This window comes from Puma concolor, chromosome C1 (genome assembly GCF_028749965.1).
Source record: "Puma concolor isolate L17-30 chromosome C1, mPumCon1.1.hap2, whole genome shotgun sequence".
NCBI classification, from domain to species: domain Eukaryota; kingdom Metazoa; phylum Chordata; class Mammalia; order Carnivora; family Felidae; genus Puma; species Puma concolor.
The window spans coordinates 1192113-1207364 of record NC_141674.1 but is presented as its reverse complement, the minus strand read 5'-3'; the positions used below and the strand labels follow the sequence as shown (position 1 = coordinate 1207364).

At 62.9% G+C, this 15252-nt stretch overlaps 1 protein-coding gene across 10 annotated transcripts in view; it reads left to right on the top strand.

The window, feature by feature from the left end:
• The window catches only part of MORN1 (MORN repeat containing 1), a 52068-nt gene that overhangs the window by 685 nt on the left and 36131 nt on the right, over nucleotides 1-15252 (top strand). For 8 of the 10 annotated variants that reach the window (XM_086715431.1, XM_086715434.1, XM_086715436.1 and 5 more), the window contains exons 2-8: nucleotides 301-372; nucleotides 2739-2837; nucleotides 3364-3474; nucleotides 4623-4713; nucleotides 5211-5298; nucleotides 13246-13342; nucleotides 14531-14641. In XM_086715431.1, the coding sequence (XP_086571557.1) occupies nucleotides 301-372; nucleotides 2739-2837; nucleotides 3364-3474; nucleotides 4623-4713; nucleotides 5211-5298; nucleotides 13246-13342; nucleotides 14531-14641 (669 nt within the window). The remainder of the gene's footprint in view (nucleotides 1-300; nucleotides 373-2738; nucleotides 2838-3363; nucleotides 3475-4622; nucleotides 4714-5210; nucleotides 5299-13245; nucleotides 13343-14530; nucleotides 14642-15252) is intronic. The other 2 variants (XM_086715430.1, XM_086715435.1) reach the window with 2 other exon arrangements.

The following is a 15252-nucleotide window of genomic DNA, read 5'->3' as shown; positions in this document are numbered from 1 at the left end:
TGCTGGCAGGACCCCTCAGGTGTAAATGTGGGCTTTGTCCCGAGGGGACCAGAGGACCCTGGTGCGTTCGTGCAGAGGAATGGCGGGGCTGGCCCCTTCCCCTCAACCCTGTATCTCACCTTCCCCCAGCAGCTGTCTCCCAGACCCTCCCCAGGCCGCAGCCTCTCAAGGACCCTGTGCACGCATCCTGCACACTCCCCTCAGGGCCCAGAGACCACCCCTCTCTAGTGTCTGTTGATTGTCAGCGGGGTCACCTGTGTCACCACGTGCTCACACCTCCATTTTCTTCCCAACAATCAGGTTATGGTGTCTACGTGTACCCGAATTCTTTCTTTCGATATGAAGGAGAATGGAAAGGAGGAAAGAAACATGGTAAGAAATATCTGTGGCCCACTCCCACGCTTGCCACCTTGCACCGACAGCCCATTTCCTGGGGTGTCTGGGCGGGCAGGTGGCTGCAGGAGCAGCAGCAGCGCTGGGCCCCACGCTCCCTGTCATGAGAGCCGAGGAAAGTCCCTGCAGGGCCCTGAGAGACCCCTCCGCCAACGCTCGCTGGCAGGCTCTGGGGCACCCTGGGCAGGGGAAGCCACAAGTGTAAAATCCTCCCCAGGGTTTTCATCTGTCTTGGCCAAAGTGAAAATTGCCTTCATGGTTTACTTTTGATGATCAAGAAAATTACCTAGTTTTGAAAACAAACAAAAACACCTCAGCACTAGAGAAGAGAAAGTGCCGAGTAAGAGGCGGGGGAGTCCTCTCCAGAGGTGGGCCCAGACTTTCCCGCATTTAAGCATTTATGTTCACGGGCATGTCTGTCTGGGGATTCTGCCTTCTCATATCCTCTGTCCGTTTTTCTCCTGGAGAACTGGTCTTTTGGAATTTTTTTATATGAGTTCTTTTTGTGTCTACTGGCTGTTAGCGTTTTCTATATTTTTAACTTTTTGACTTGTGTAATTGTCACACAAGACATTTTTTGCTTTTGTCTGAAATCTTTGCTTCTCTTCCTCGAGGCCGGGCAGGGAGGCTTGTGTCTAAGACCTCATGGTTCCCCCTTTTATTTTTTTTTAAGTTTTTTTTTTTTTTAATTTATTTAAGTAACTTCTACCCCAATGTGGGTCTCAAACTCACAACCCTGAGATCAAGAGTTACACACAGGGCACCTGGGTGGCTCAGTCTGTTGAGCATCTGACTTCGGTTCAGGTTATGATCTCCCATTCATGGGTTTGAGCCCCGCGTCGGGCTCTGTGCTGACAGCTCAGAGCCTGGAGCCTGCTTGGGATTCTGTGTCTCCCTCTCTCTGCTCCTCCCCTGCTCGTGCTCTGTCTCTCTCGGTCTCTCAAAAAATAAAACGTCCAAGGGATACAGGACTACTGATGCATAGGGGCACTTGTACCCCAACGTTTATAGCAGAACTCTCAACAAGAGCCAAATGATGGAAAGAGCCTAAATGTCCATCAACTGATGAATGGATAAAGAAATTGTGGTTTATATACACAATGGAGTACTGCGTGGCAATGAGAAAGAAAGAAATATTGCCTTTTGTAGCAACATGGATGGAACTGGAGAGTGTTATGCTAAGTGAAATAAGCCATACAGAGAAAGACAGATACCATATGTTTTCACTCTTATGTGGATCCTGAGAAACTTAACAGAAACCCATGGGGACGGGGAAGGAAAAAAAAAAAAAAGAAGTTAGAGTGGGAGAGAGCCAAAGCATAAGAGCCTCTTCAAAACTGAGAACAAACTGAGGGTTGATGGGGGGTGGGAGGGAGGGGAAGGTGGGTGATGGGTATTGAGGAGGGCACCTTTTGGGATGAGCACTGGGTGTTGTATGGAAACCAATTTGACAATAAATTTCATATATTGAAGGAAAAAAAAGAAAAAACCATTACAGGTATGATTGTGAATAATTTCAAGATGAGATCATCCTGGACTAAGTTGAATCCTAAATCCAAAGATGAGTTTCCTCATAAGAGAAGAAAAGAGGAGATCACACAGAGGACAAGGCAACATAAGACAGAAATATAAACTGGAGGGGTGCATCAGTAAGCCAAGAAAGGTCAAGGATTGCTGGCAAAATGCTAGGGGAGAAGTATGGAATGGATTTTCCCTCAGAGGCTGTAGAAGGAGCCAACCCTATCTACACCTTGATTTTGTAATTCTGGCCTGTGCCTACAGAACTGTGAGATAATAAGTTTCTGTTGTCTTAGCACTCCGTTTGCAATAATTTGTTATGGAAGAACGCTAATACGTATCTCATAAAACATCAGATTTTTTTTCTGCTATAAATAAGTTAAATAAAACGTTAAAAGGTTTTTTAAAAAAGTTACACGCTTCTCTGACTGAGCTAGCCAGACACCCCAGTTCCCCTTATTTAAATGTTTTCTCAAGTGCTGCCCTGTGTCGCAGACTCCCCTTCGTCCCCAGGGCTGACGGAGGCCAGGCGACCGTAGCGTCCCCACTGAAGAGGCCGGAGTGGGATCTCCTCTGCACTTTGATGGCTCTGCAGTCATCCTGGCTGAGATAGCGGGTGTTCGTAATGTTTCAGAAACATTTCTGTTGAGAAGCGTGTAGGTGGGTGAGTTTGCAGAGAGCAGGTGTGGGACCAGAGACGGAGCCAAAGACAGAGACCTGAGAGCCTCGAGGCCTCGCTCTTCCCTCTGGGAAACGAGCCCGGCCACACACGTGTGCCAGCAGTCACTCCGACTTCGGTCTGACTTCACATCCTGATCTTTCCCCAGGTCGGGGGAAGCTGCTGTTTAAAGATGGGGGCTATTACGAAGGCGAGTTCACGGACGGGGAGATCACGGGGGAAGGCTGCCGGATCTGGGCCTCATCAGGTTAGCGGTGGGGACAGGTGCGGGCATGCTAACTCCTCCCTCATAAGCCATCTGCTCTAAGTTGTACCTGGCTTCCGGCTGCAGAAGGCCCCTCCGACTGTGAAATGTGGGCTCCTGGTTTCCATTAGGTGTCCTGAGTCAGCAGAGCGTCCCCTGGAGCAGGGGCAGCCACGGCTCCAGGAGCCCAGACCCTCGCAGGCAAGCCTGGTGGCCGCTTCTCTGGGAGGGAAGGTTCACTCCACAGACTGACCCAGAGAGGCCTTTCCCTTGGGCTCACGGATGCCACAGAGGGTCGTCCTAGGACAGGTCTGCTCCCACAGGCCAGGAGGGGAGGGAACCGACACCCCTACGGTAACCAGGATGGCAGGGCCAGACCTACCCGATCATACCTCGTCCCGTCAGCCAAGGTAAATAAATGGCGCCTGCCGCCATTGATTGGGGACAGGAGGGTCTGACTGTTGACCCACCAAGGACACAGGCAACAGCTCTAACCCCGGATGCCTGTGCCCCTCCTCCTCTGCACCAGGGAACACCTATTCGGGACAGTTTGTTTTGGGAGAACCTCAAGGACGTGGCATCATGAAGTACAAAGCTGGTGGATGTTACGAAGGGGAGCTCTCCCACGGCATGAGAGAAGGTCTGACGGCCACCAGAACTTACTGAGTGTGGCAGGGTGCTGTGTGGGGAGCCCTGGACACCAGCACCCCTCACCAAGATCTGACTCAGGGGGCCCGTGTGGGCTCAGGCATCTGAGCTTACCCAGGGAGCCTGACATGCACCCGGGCCTGGGAGCCTTTCCCCCAGTTCCGTGTGGGGGCCATGGCCCGGGGACCCCGTGCGCTGTGGCTGTGACAAGGGTCGTGCGTCGGTTAACCACCACTGTGGTTTAAATCCAGTGGCTCAAGACAACCGCGACTTAATTGTTTGCCCACAACCCCAGGCGTCAGCGATCTGGCCCGGCCCTGCTGGGAAAGCTTCCGCACTCACGTGGGGTCTCCCCTCCAGCCGCAGTGACGTAGCTCCCGGGCCCTCCTGGCCTAAAAGCCTCGGGGCTCCTGGGGGGCGAGAAGGTGCAGGCCCTCCGAGGTCACGCTGCTCACAGAGCGAGTCAAGAGGCCACGCTTGGGGGGAAGTGGACTCTGCCCCGAGGGGGCGGTTGGGGGTGGCGTGCGTGCCCCCGAGGCCCAAAGACCAGAGCGCTCACTATTCTGGAAGACCAGCACCCAGAACCGGGCCAAGAGGCCACGAGGTCCGATGGTGCCTTCATGGTGTCCGCACGCGTTTCCGAGCTGTCCCGAACGACACAGTGAAGCCCTGTCCTCATGAGCGTGTCCTCTGGCCTCTAGGCTGAGGGCCTCTGAGTCTGTTACTCGGGGCCCAGCCCTGCTGTTATGTCTGTGAGGGGCGGCTTTCCCACGGGCTCACGTGCACACCTGCAGTGGCCAGACCATGGTATGGGCCCCACCACACAGCAGGCACTCCGGCCTCAGACTCCGGGGGGGGCTGGGGTCCTTAAGTGACACCCTCCCACCCTCAGGACCTTTGAGAGCCGGACCCCAGAGCCACTTCCATTGGGTGGCTGCTGGGGCCACCCTAAATCGAATCTGCCCTTCCTGCCCCGACGACCCTGGCCTGGGAGGACGGCCTGGCTCCCGGGGGCCCCGCCAACCCCAGCTTTCTTCCCGACCCACCCGCCCTCAGGAGGCCCGCAAAGCCCCTTCGGGGATGTAGGTCCACCTGGCAGGACGCAAGAGGTGACCCTGGGTGTCTGGGCTCACTCCCTAGGATACGGGCGTCTGGTGGACCGGGACGGACAAGCCTACTGGGGGTGGTTCCATGACAACCAGCGACACGGCCAAGGACACATGGTCTTCCGGTGAGTACGCCACCCATCTGTCCCCAGCCCCCAGCGCCGGTCCACGAGGTTCGGTCTGAGTTCTTGGTAGGATTCTGACCATTCTCTCAGTTACGGACATCGCTCACGGGGTGTGCAGGAGAGAAGACGTCCCAGGAGGTGGGTGTGGGGCCCTGGCCAGAGGATGAGCCAAGGCTTCCACGGCAGCAGGCCTGCCTGCCTGCCTTTAAATCCGGCGGCCGCGGCTCCGCGCAGGTCCCCCCCGCTTCTCCGGTAGCCTCTCCAAGTCTTACTCACCTGGGGGGCCAGGCGAGCGGGCGCCAAGGCCACAGCCCCCCGCCACCCCCCCGCCCGCAGCAGGCCCTGGCGAGGCAGGAGCTCACGCCATCTGCTCAGAGCCTATTTTCGCCTCCGTCCCGGTGGCGCTTGCTGAGCCCCGGTCGGAGGAGCCGGTCTGAGTCAGCGCCGCCACCTGGCTCTCCCCAGGCTGACGGCAGCCCCTGTGTTTGTGTCCCCAGGAACGGTGACGAGTACGAAGGCGACTGGGTCCGGGACCAGCGTCAGGGGCACGGGGTGCTGCGTTGTGCCGACGGCTCCACCTATGAGGTATCTGGGGACCTGGCGGGACCCAGGCCCTCTGTGCTGGCCTCCGGAGTGTTCCGGTGCGTGTCAGTGCTGCTACCCGCCCCCAGCAGGGGCCCGGAGGGCTGCGGTGAAGGGCCCCGGCCAGTACCTTTCCTGACTGGCTCCTGAGATGCCATAACCCGCACTGTCGCCTGTGGAAATGAGGTGAAATTTCTCAGTCCCTTGAGGATGCCCTCGGTGCGGGCGAAGCGGGTTTTGGTGAGGGATGCCCCCACGATAATGTGCGGAAGCGGACAAGGAGCCCCGTCCCCCCTCACCGCTGCAGGCACTGCCCCTCGGGTTTGACAGGGGGGTTACTCACTACGAGGGGTGGGGGAGAGAGACCCAGGCAGATCCAAAGACCTCGTCAAGACCCCAGAATTCATCATTCTTTTTATGGACACTGGCCCGCATGCCCGGCCGGGAGCAAAGCGGGCAGAGCCAGGGATGCGTATCTCCGGTCGGCGGCCAGACTGGATGAGGGGCCCCGCTGGGTCTGCAGGCAGCTGGGTGGCCAGGGGCCTGGCCGTCCTCCCTGATGTGTCCTCGTGTGTGGGCGGGAGGAAGAGGGTATGGCAGGCCGGCTTGGGAGGCCCCGGAGCCTCAGCGGGGCTGGAATGTGTTCCGAGCGTCTCGGGAAGGGCCGGAGGGGTGACGCTCTGGTCTCTGTGGGAGAGGCCCGCCTGGCTCTTAGTCGGAGCCACCGTCAGGAGAGGCGATGGGGCCCAGAGAACAGCATCAGGACGTTTCGGAGGTGAAGACGCAGCCGTGCTGACAGCTTGGCTGTTGAAGCAAAGGCCAGAGGAGAAGCAAGGACCCTCAGCTTCGGGACTGTCAGGTGGCAGTGGTGCCCAGAGCCGAGTCCCACTGGGGGACAAACCACACCAGTGCGTGAACGTGGACACGGGCAGCTGGCGAGAGGCTGTGCAGCGCTAGGCGGGGTAAAAGCAGACGCACGGGTGGCCCCGGAGACGCCCCCAAAGATGGACCCGGAACCTGGCTCGGGCAGGGAGAGTCGTGGCGCGCACGGGGGCTTCAAGACCAATGGAGCTGTTGCCATGGTTGTGACACGCCCACTAAACCCGGCTCTGGGAGCCCAGGTGCTGCCGCTCGCGGCTGCCCCTGCAGCGCCCTCTGCTGACGAAGCGGCGCACCAGCCGGCCGACAGAGACCTCAAGGGGTCCGGCTTCCGCCCCACGAAGGCGGCCAAGAAGGGTGGCTCTGGGGCTGAGAGGCCATAAAATGGTCCCCGGCCCGGGGTGGAGACAGAGTGGCTGGGGCAGGGGCGGGGGTGCCCGGACGCTGGCTGTAGTGCGGGAAGCCCCACACGGCTGCCTTCCCTGCTCATGAAGCAAGATCTGCCCCGGTAAGACCGCACCCAGGCCAGCGCCCTCCGTGCCCGAGGGGCCCCGCGTCCACGTTGCTGCTGCCCTGCCGGCCTGGGCTGGTGTGCTTGGTGGTTTGCACCGCGCCCATTTGCAGGTGCTGCTGTGACCTGCTGCTTCTCCACGAGGGGACGTCCGTCCGTCCGTCCGTCCGTCCATCCTTATGGGGCCACAGACTGTCCGCCTCAATTCTCTGGAGCTGCAAGGGAAGAGAAACGCAGGGCAGGCCCTCCTCCCAGGGTCCTCGCCCCACCTGGAGTCACCTCCACAAATGTGCATGGCCACACCCCAGGCTGGGGGACACCAGAATCTGCCACTTGGCCACTAGGCCTCTCGCCACAGGCACCAGGCTCTGTCCTCAGCCCTCGCCTCAGTTCTGCCCATCTTGTAGTTCAAGGGCCTTGTGAGTTCACAGGCCCAGAGGAGGCCTCCCACATCAGGGAGTCCTGGCTTGGAGCCCGGGCTCCCTCACATCCCTGTGACATTCAGGGACAGCCGGCACAGCCTAGGACCCGGGTCAGGCTCCCCACGGCCGGACAGGGCAACACGCTCTTTAGAGCCCCCAGCACTTCCCTGTTTCTGGAGGCTTTTCTGGCCCTTGGACCCTCCGCCGCCTGCATGGCCTCCCTTCGGGGCTGTGGCTGCCCACCTGGGCCCCGCTCAGGCCTCCCCTGCAAGTCGAAGCTCAGCCAGGAGAGGACAGGCAGCAGCCCCCGACTCCCCGGGCTGACCCGGGACGCCTGCCGGGCGATCCACCAGGGGGCAGCCCAGCCCTGCCAGCAGCGTGGCCTCGGCAGGCCTGCCAGGGGCTTCTCCCACTCGGGAGACATCTTGTTCCGACTTGCGGTCCAGGAGCCGGGTCTCCGACAGAACCGCCCTGGGCCGCAGCTCCCGATGGCCAGGCTGCCTCGTCCAGAGTGAGGAGGTGTTTGCCTGGACAGTCGCCCCGTGGTGTCTCCAGCCACACCATCCCAGCCTGCAGACCTCGGGACCCCCGCACGCCCTTGAGGGAGATGGCGTGTCCTCGGCGTGGGGCGCCTCAAATGAGTGGAGGTGGAAGCCTGGTCCCTCCAGGCCGCGTCTCCCCAGGATGCAGACTTGTGTCTCTCCATTTCCTTTTGCTGGGCAGCGTCCCAACCTTCCGGAGTCTTCTGCCCAAGAACCTCGGACACTCCGCCTGCCCCCTGCAGCTCCAAGTGCTGCTGGGACACCCATCCTCCATCGTGCTGGGCGGTGTCCATTTGGGCAGCCCCATCCGCACGTGATGGCAGGGACACGAGCAGCCACCTCCCCTGCGGTCCAGGCGCTGACCTGACGACACGAGTGGCACACGGGTCCCGGAGGAAGGGCCGGCGCTGGGGTCCGTCCTCTGCCCTCCGGCCCCTTTCTAAGCTGGCTTCCAGCTGGCCGTGCGGACAGACAGACAGACGGACGGACAGGGCCAAAGGAGGAGGGCCGCGTCCAGGAGGGGGTGGGATCAGGCTGCAGCCACAGGGCGGCCTCAGGGCCCTCACTCGCAGCTGCCAGGACGCCTTTCGGACCGCCACAGAGTCCTCGCACAGTCTGGCGCCGGGCCTGGCCGATGAGGAAGGCGCGGGCTCCCGGGTCCAGCGCGGGCCTCTCCGGGTGTAGGGACACCTCCCGCCCGACCTCTGACCTCCGGGCATCGGGAGTCACCCGGTAATCGGTGATCGGTAGACACGGAGCCGCCGCAGGGAGCGGGGCGCCACCCCAAGGCGCGTCTCCTGTGAGGGTGTGGGCGACCCCCTGGGCCCTCGCAGGGAAGGAGTCGGCCCTCTTGAAAACGATCTGTGTATCTCGTGAGATACCCCTGACCTGAAACGTACCGTCTTAACCACCAAGCGTGAAGTTCGGAGGTATCAAGCACGTTCACACAGTTGCGCGCTGTCCCCGCCACCCATTTCCAGAACTTTCCACCTTCCCAAACGGACACTCCGCCCCATGAAACACTGGCGCCCACCCTGCCACTCTCTCTGTGTATTTGACCCCCGCGTGTACTGCGCGTCCCCGGAGTCCTACGGGGTCTGTCCTGTGGGGACGGGCCGCTGTCGCGGAGCACGGTGCCCCCGAGGGCATCTGTGCTCCTCCCTCTTTAGGGCCGGATGATCCTCCACGGCGTGGAGGGACCACGTCGTGTTCGTGCCTCCGTCGGTGGGCACCGGGGTGGCTCCCACCCCTCGGCTCCTGGAGCGCCTGCTGCCTTGCGCGTAGGCGGGGGATGCCCAGCCCTCACAGGGCCTGCGCCCGGCTCTGCAGCCGTGGACCCACCACAGGGACTTCTGGACCTCAGGGTAGCTCACTGCTGGATGTGCGAGGAACTCCTCACGGTTCCCACGGCGGCTGTGCCACATTACTTTCCCACCAGCATCTGTCCTTCTCTGTTCCGGAAAACCTGCCCCGACCAGTGTGGGTACCATGCACAATAGCGGACGGGGCCTGGGGGCCGATAGCGCCGTGGGGGCGAGCCGCACTCCCGTGGAGTGGAGGCAGGCCTGAGCTGTTCGCACAGCCGAGCGCTCCCTACCTGTGCGGCTGCGGCGTGGTCCCCACCGGCAGCTGCTGGCTTCGGGCTGTCCGTGCACATTGGCTGCGTTTCCGTGCTGGCTCTCCCAGAGGGAGGCCTGCTGGTCGGTGCACCTGCCTGCCACAGGGAGCAGGTGGCCGGCCTTATGTGTGTCTTCACCTGCTGGCGGCTCCCCTGCGTCTGCAGGAGCGCCGGGGGCCTTTGTGTCCCCATACCCCCCCTCACAGTCCAGGGATGTGGGGCTGTGACCCCGGGGGGCGCTGCACGCAGGACAGAAGAGGCATCTGGGCCTTTTCGAGCACGTGTGGGAGGAGGGTCTGGGCTGCCGGAGCCATCGCGGGAGCCAACACCAGGCTACAGGCTCCACGTGAGGTTCAGATGTCCACAGACTTCAGAAACGGACGCGGGCAGGCAGCGAGAGCCACCGCTGACACCGTGAAATCCCGGGAACTTACAGCAGGGTCACGGAGGTCAAGCATGACACCCTGTGACCCTGGTGTTCGGGAGACGAGAGTGGGGAGCACACCCATGCCACCGTCATGCCAGCCTGTGCGGTCACTGCCACCCCTGCAGGCCGTCCCGCAAGCCGGGGACACCAGGGCTCCTGGACAGTCACGGGGCCCGGGCAGGTGGCCCGCGGCCATTTCCTCATATATGACCCGACCCCAGCCACCCCAACCTGGTCTGCGAGCCCGTGACCTCAAAGGAAGTGGTCACCTGCTCCAGCTCCGAGGTTTGGCATGGCGCAGAGACCGCGAATGCCTCTTTGAGTGGCCGCCAGTGTGCCAGGCTGCAGATTCCGGGAGCACCAGGGAGCACGGGGGAGGGGCCGGCACGGAAGCGATAACCATGAAAGCACAGCAACTTTTCCCTCCGAAAGAAAAGTCGCATCGGTCAAGCAGAGCGCTTCCTTAAATGAGAAGAGAGTCGAGCTCTTGTCTCACACAATTTATCCCCATCACTTGTGGGCACAAGCCACGAATCTCTCGTCCCATTGGCCCCACTCTGTTCAGGGAGGCTCCAAACAGGCGGGTCCCATCCTGTGGAGCCCTGGGCGCCCAGAGGTGGGCCCAGCTGCCGAGTCCACAGCAGCACCCTCGGGGTCCTAGGGAAGCCCCGCAGCCGTGGCTGACAGGCGTGCCTCACCGTCGTCCCGCGGAACCGTCTCCTAACACTGGACCCCGTTCCCTCGGTCTTTGTGGTGTGGACACAGGCCCCGCGCTTCCTCCCGGGATGGCTCCCACCGTGCAGCAGCCCCGGCCTGGGTGCCAGCCGGCTCCCTGGGCGGAGGGAGCCCCCGCCCCGGGTGGAATGCACTCGCCCCTCCTCGTGGGGGTCCAGCCTCCTCCAGGAGACAGTTGTAGGAGTGGTGACTCGTGCTTCGGGCGTGTGTCGGCGGAGAAAGGGCAGGGCTCTCACAGGTATGATTTATGACATTAATTAGAAAAGGTCCCACGCTGGCTGAGTTGCGTGGCACACCCAAGTGTGCTCGTCCCGGTGTGGTTCTGCACTGAAGCCGCGGAAGCCCAGCTGCCCCGGAGCTGCGGTCTGGGCTCAGGTTCTAGCAGGCGAGTTAAAGGTCGCCGGGGGACGGGGGCGCCTGTGCCCACGGGCCGCTCTCCTCCTCGGAGGCCCTGGGTGTGGAATGACCCGAGAGTCCGATGCTTCCCAGGCAAGGCTGCGCCGGTGCTTGGCTTGGTGAACGGGAGTGCGAGCGGGGACGAGAGGCGGCGGCTGTCGTGGCGGAAATGGCTGTGAGGTGGGCGGGCGCCGGTGACTGGCTCAGCAGCCATCGCGCCATTTGGAGGGCCCTTCGGCCTGTGTCGATTTGGGCCCTGATGCAGCCCCGAGGGAGCCAGGAAGCATTTACAACGAGTGTCCACCCGTGGGAGCTGCGGCCCCTGCCTCCAGGAGTCTCGGGTGCCCCCGTGGGCGGGACGGGGCTACAGGGTTTGGGTCCGTGTGCGGGAGCGTCTGGAGCCCAGAGAGGGAGGTGCGGGCATGGGGCCGGCACCTGGGAGGGCACGTGAGCACATGGCTGGGCTCCAGGGGCCCTGCTCCCATCCCCGCAGGGTGGGGTGACCCACGTGCCTGCCCAGGGACAGGGACGAGCACTGCAGGGTGAGGGCAGGTAGCAGGCTTGCCCAGAGCACAAGGGGGCACAGAAACAGCAGCTCTCGCGTCGGTGGGACGGAGGGAGCTGGAGCGACGAGGCCGAGGAAGGACGAGAGGCCGCGGGGCCCCACAGGGAGGTGTCGCTCTGCAAGGCGCAGCCCTCACCTGTGGCCACCACCCCTGCCCCGGCCTCCTTGGGGCCTGACCACATCCTACTGTGTCACCTGCTGCCGCCGGGCCCCGGCCCATGCCCAGAGGTTTCCAGGCGGAAGGGCACCCGTCTGTTGGGGGCAGTGGATCTGGTGTGGCTCCTGTGGGCTTTTCGTGTGGCCAGCCAGGGGTCTGTCGCCAGGTTTGGGGATGGTGTCGTGAGGGAAAGGGTTTCCCAGCAAGCAGACCGTAACCGGGGGCAGCCACCCTGCCCTCCCAGCGCTGCCCCGACCTCGACCCACGGACCACAGCTCAGCCCAGGACCGCTGCTCTGCTGGCTCCCGCCCAGATCACCTCGCCCGTCACCGTGAGAGAGCGCCACTGCCCGGCCACGCACACACACACGCAGGCAGACACGCAACACGCTTGCCCGCGGGTACGCACAGAACACGTACGTAGGTAGAAGCGCCCGCGCCCCCGTCCCCACGCGGGTACCTGTGCGCTCGGCACCCGCTGATGGTCACTTAGGTGCTCACAAGCGTCTCCGGAGCCGCCCCTGCCGCTGCCGGGTGGGCTTCCCGCCCCGAGTCCAGGACGAGAGAGCAGCGCCCGCGGGCTTGGTCCGGCCCGTCGCCTGCACCCGGGGGCCACTTCCTGGGGGATGCGACCTCAGCCCCGCGTGCACCGAGCATCCCCGAGGTGCAGCCTCGGGAGACCGGGAACGGCCGCAAGGCCGACTCTGCCGCCTGGGTCTCGGGCGGGAGGGACGGCCAGGCCTCGCGGCTGGGCTCGGCCTGCCCCTGCCCACCTGGAGCCCCGGCCCTCCTGTGGCCGCGGCGGTCGGGTTGCCACCCCTGCCGGGTGCCCGGGGGGCTGCCCGCTGTCCGGAGCCCCGGGCCCAGAGGTGAGCCGTGGTCGGACCTCCACCCCTCACGGTGACTTGACTCCAAAGCCCTGGTGCTCGGCGACTCTGTTCCCCAGGCCGCCCGCGAGAGGCTCCTTCCCAGGTTTGGGGTGTCCAAGCTGTACCGGGCCGCAGCCCCCGGGGGCCGTTGCCACGGCCCCGCGGCCCCTCCCGGGGGCCTGAGAGAGGCCGGCGCCGGCCTCAGCTGCGCTGTGTCCCGCGGGGCCCGTGGGCAGCGCCGTCCACACGGGCACCGACCGCGGCCCAGCCCAGGTGGAGGGCAGGGCGGGGGAGTGGAGCCCGATCAGCTCCCACAGAAGGATGCGTGGAACCAAACGTGCCTTCGGCTGAGTTTTCTTCCAGAAGGAGTAATTCGTAGTCAAACAAAGCACCAGCAGGCCCTTGAAGTTTCCCACAGAAGTGACGCAGTTCTTATTCTTCTGCCCTGTTGTGCGTGTGGTTCGGAAAGCGAGGTTTATTGTGAGGGCGGCAGAGTGGGGTGTGCGCCGCGGGGACTCAGCGGGCCCCTCGATGGGCCTGCCCATTGTCAGGGAGCCCTCCGGCCCGCACACATGCGGTGTCCTTACCGAGAGGGTTTCTGTGCCGAAAGGGCCCCCTTTCCGAGCCGGTGTTTCGTTGGCATCTTGTACACGTGTCCTTGCTCCCAGACGTCACGGCTTCTTACAGTTCAGTCGCAGGGCAGCGTGGCCACACAGTAGCAGCTCGTGATTCCCCGCCCTCGAAGGGTCCCCGGGACCCCGGGGCCACCCCCTCCCCCTGCATCACACGTGCCCTCTGTGGGTTCTGAGTGCACACGGCTGTCTCTGCAGGGACAGTGGCACGGTGACGTCTTCAGCGGCCTGGGCAGGATGACCCTCTGCTCTGGGGCCGTCTACCGCGGGATGTGGATCAATGGCCACCCGGCGGGTAAGTGCCCACACCCCCCGCCCTCGGCGTTGCAAGGTCCTCTTGTGAGTTCTCCCTCAGGCGGCCCCAGGCACCGTCACAGGGGAGTTGGGTCAGGAGGTGTTTGGGGGTGATGGTGAAGTTCATCTAGAACCCCAGCCCCTTTAGAAGAAACACATTCCAGTCGGGTTTCGGAAGGGCTCGTGACCGTGACCGGCAGAGGCCCCAGTCCGACCTCGGACAGCCACGGCCCCGCTGTGAGCAGGAGGGTCCCAGCCTCAGAGGGTCCCCGCCCGCAGGGCCCTGGGCACCTGTCCCCCTCCCTGAACTCTCTGCACCGTGACTGGAGCACAGAGGGCCTGCAGGGGCCCCTCCCTCTGTTGGCCGGGTCAGGTGACCTCCTGTTAGACTCCAGGACAGAAGTGCCACCCCGGGGGCCAGGGGTCACGGGCTGCAGCTGCTCACTCAGAGCTGACCAGCCACGACCTCAGGTGGGTCCCCAGGGCCCCTTGCAGGGGAGAGGCCGCGGCAGGCACCCGCCAGGCCGGGAAGGACTCCTCGGTGGGGGCTCAGGTCCTGTGAAGGGGAGTGGCAGCCGAGGTCAGGGGGAGTCTCCTGGAGGGACTCCCGGATCCTTCCCAGCCCCCCAGGGCTCGGGGTTCAGGGGGAAGGAGACGCTGAAAACACTGTCTCCGGCCGCTCAGACCCCAGAGGACGCCCGGCAGATCCAGGAGGTAGGGGCCAGCCTGTGGGTGGGTCGCCCTCCAGGCCAGCTCCCCGGCAGGTGGCCGTAGCACCTCGTCCACACACGTGGAGCCCCTGACTCAGACACAAGGAGTGCAGGGCCTGAGTCCCAACCAAGCAGAGGATGTGCCGGAACCTTCCACAGTGTACAGACCCAAATGCTGATGAGCCACTTGCTTACAGCCCTTCCCCATTTGGTGGCCCTCTGCAGTCTCTTCAATGGACTTGTGGGAATTGCTTAAAAATCACAGCTGACCCTCAGGGCGGGGTCACGGTCTCGTTCTAGTGACTGCCCAGGTCATTCGGTCAGGTGGCTCTTGCAGGGGATTGACCGTGGCGAGTGATAACGCTCTCCCCACAGAGCTCTGGGAATCGAGGCTGCTGGGCCTGCGTGGGGGGTGTGGGCTCCAGTGGGCGGCATCCCCCGTGCCCTGCTCACCCGTGCTCCGCTCTGCTGTCTCCCAGCACAAGCCAGGAGGATCGTGATTCTGGGTCCGGAGGTGATGGACGTGGCCCAGGGGTCTTCCTTCGACTTGAACGTTCAGCTGCAGCAGGACAGCGGGGAAGTTGCCGAGAGTGAGTGTCTGCAGGGTGACGACTGCGTTTTCGGAAGGACAAACAGGCGTCGGGCTCTCAGGGTTAGGGACGAGATGCCACGAGTGGCTTCCGGTACCCGGACACCAGCAGATTCTTTGTTCGGAGGTCCTCGCCACGGGAGCCTCGGCAGACAGGCAGTAGGCACGCGAGGCCTCCAGGTGGCGGGCGTGTGCGCGTGTGCGGTGGTTGTGAGCACGTGGGGTGGTTGTGCGCGTGTGCAATGGTTGTGCGCGTGTGGGGTGGTTGTGCATGTGCGATGGTTGTGCGCGTGTGCAATGGTTGTGCATGTGCAATGGTTGTGAGCGTGTGTGGTGATTGCGTGTACAGTGATCGTGCGCGTGTGGGGTGGTTGTGCGTGTGGGGTGGTTGTGTGCATGTGGGGTGGTTGTGAGTATGTGCAATGGTTGTGCGCGTGTGGGGTGGTTGTGCGTGTGCAATGGTTGTGCACGTGTGCAGTGATCGTGTGCGTGTGGGGTGGTTCTGTGCGTGCCCGCGGCCACCGCTCGTCTTATAGGAGGAAGGGTGACTCTACGCACCGCTGGTGTCTGCGGGGGGCGAGTTCCCGTGTCCTCCGTGGGTGATCGGGGAGG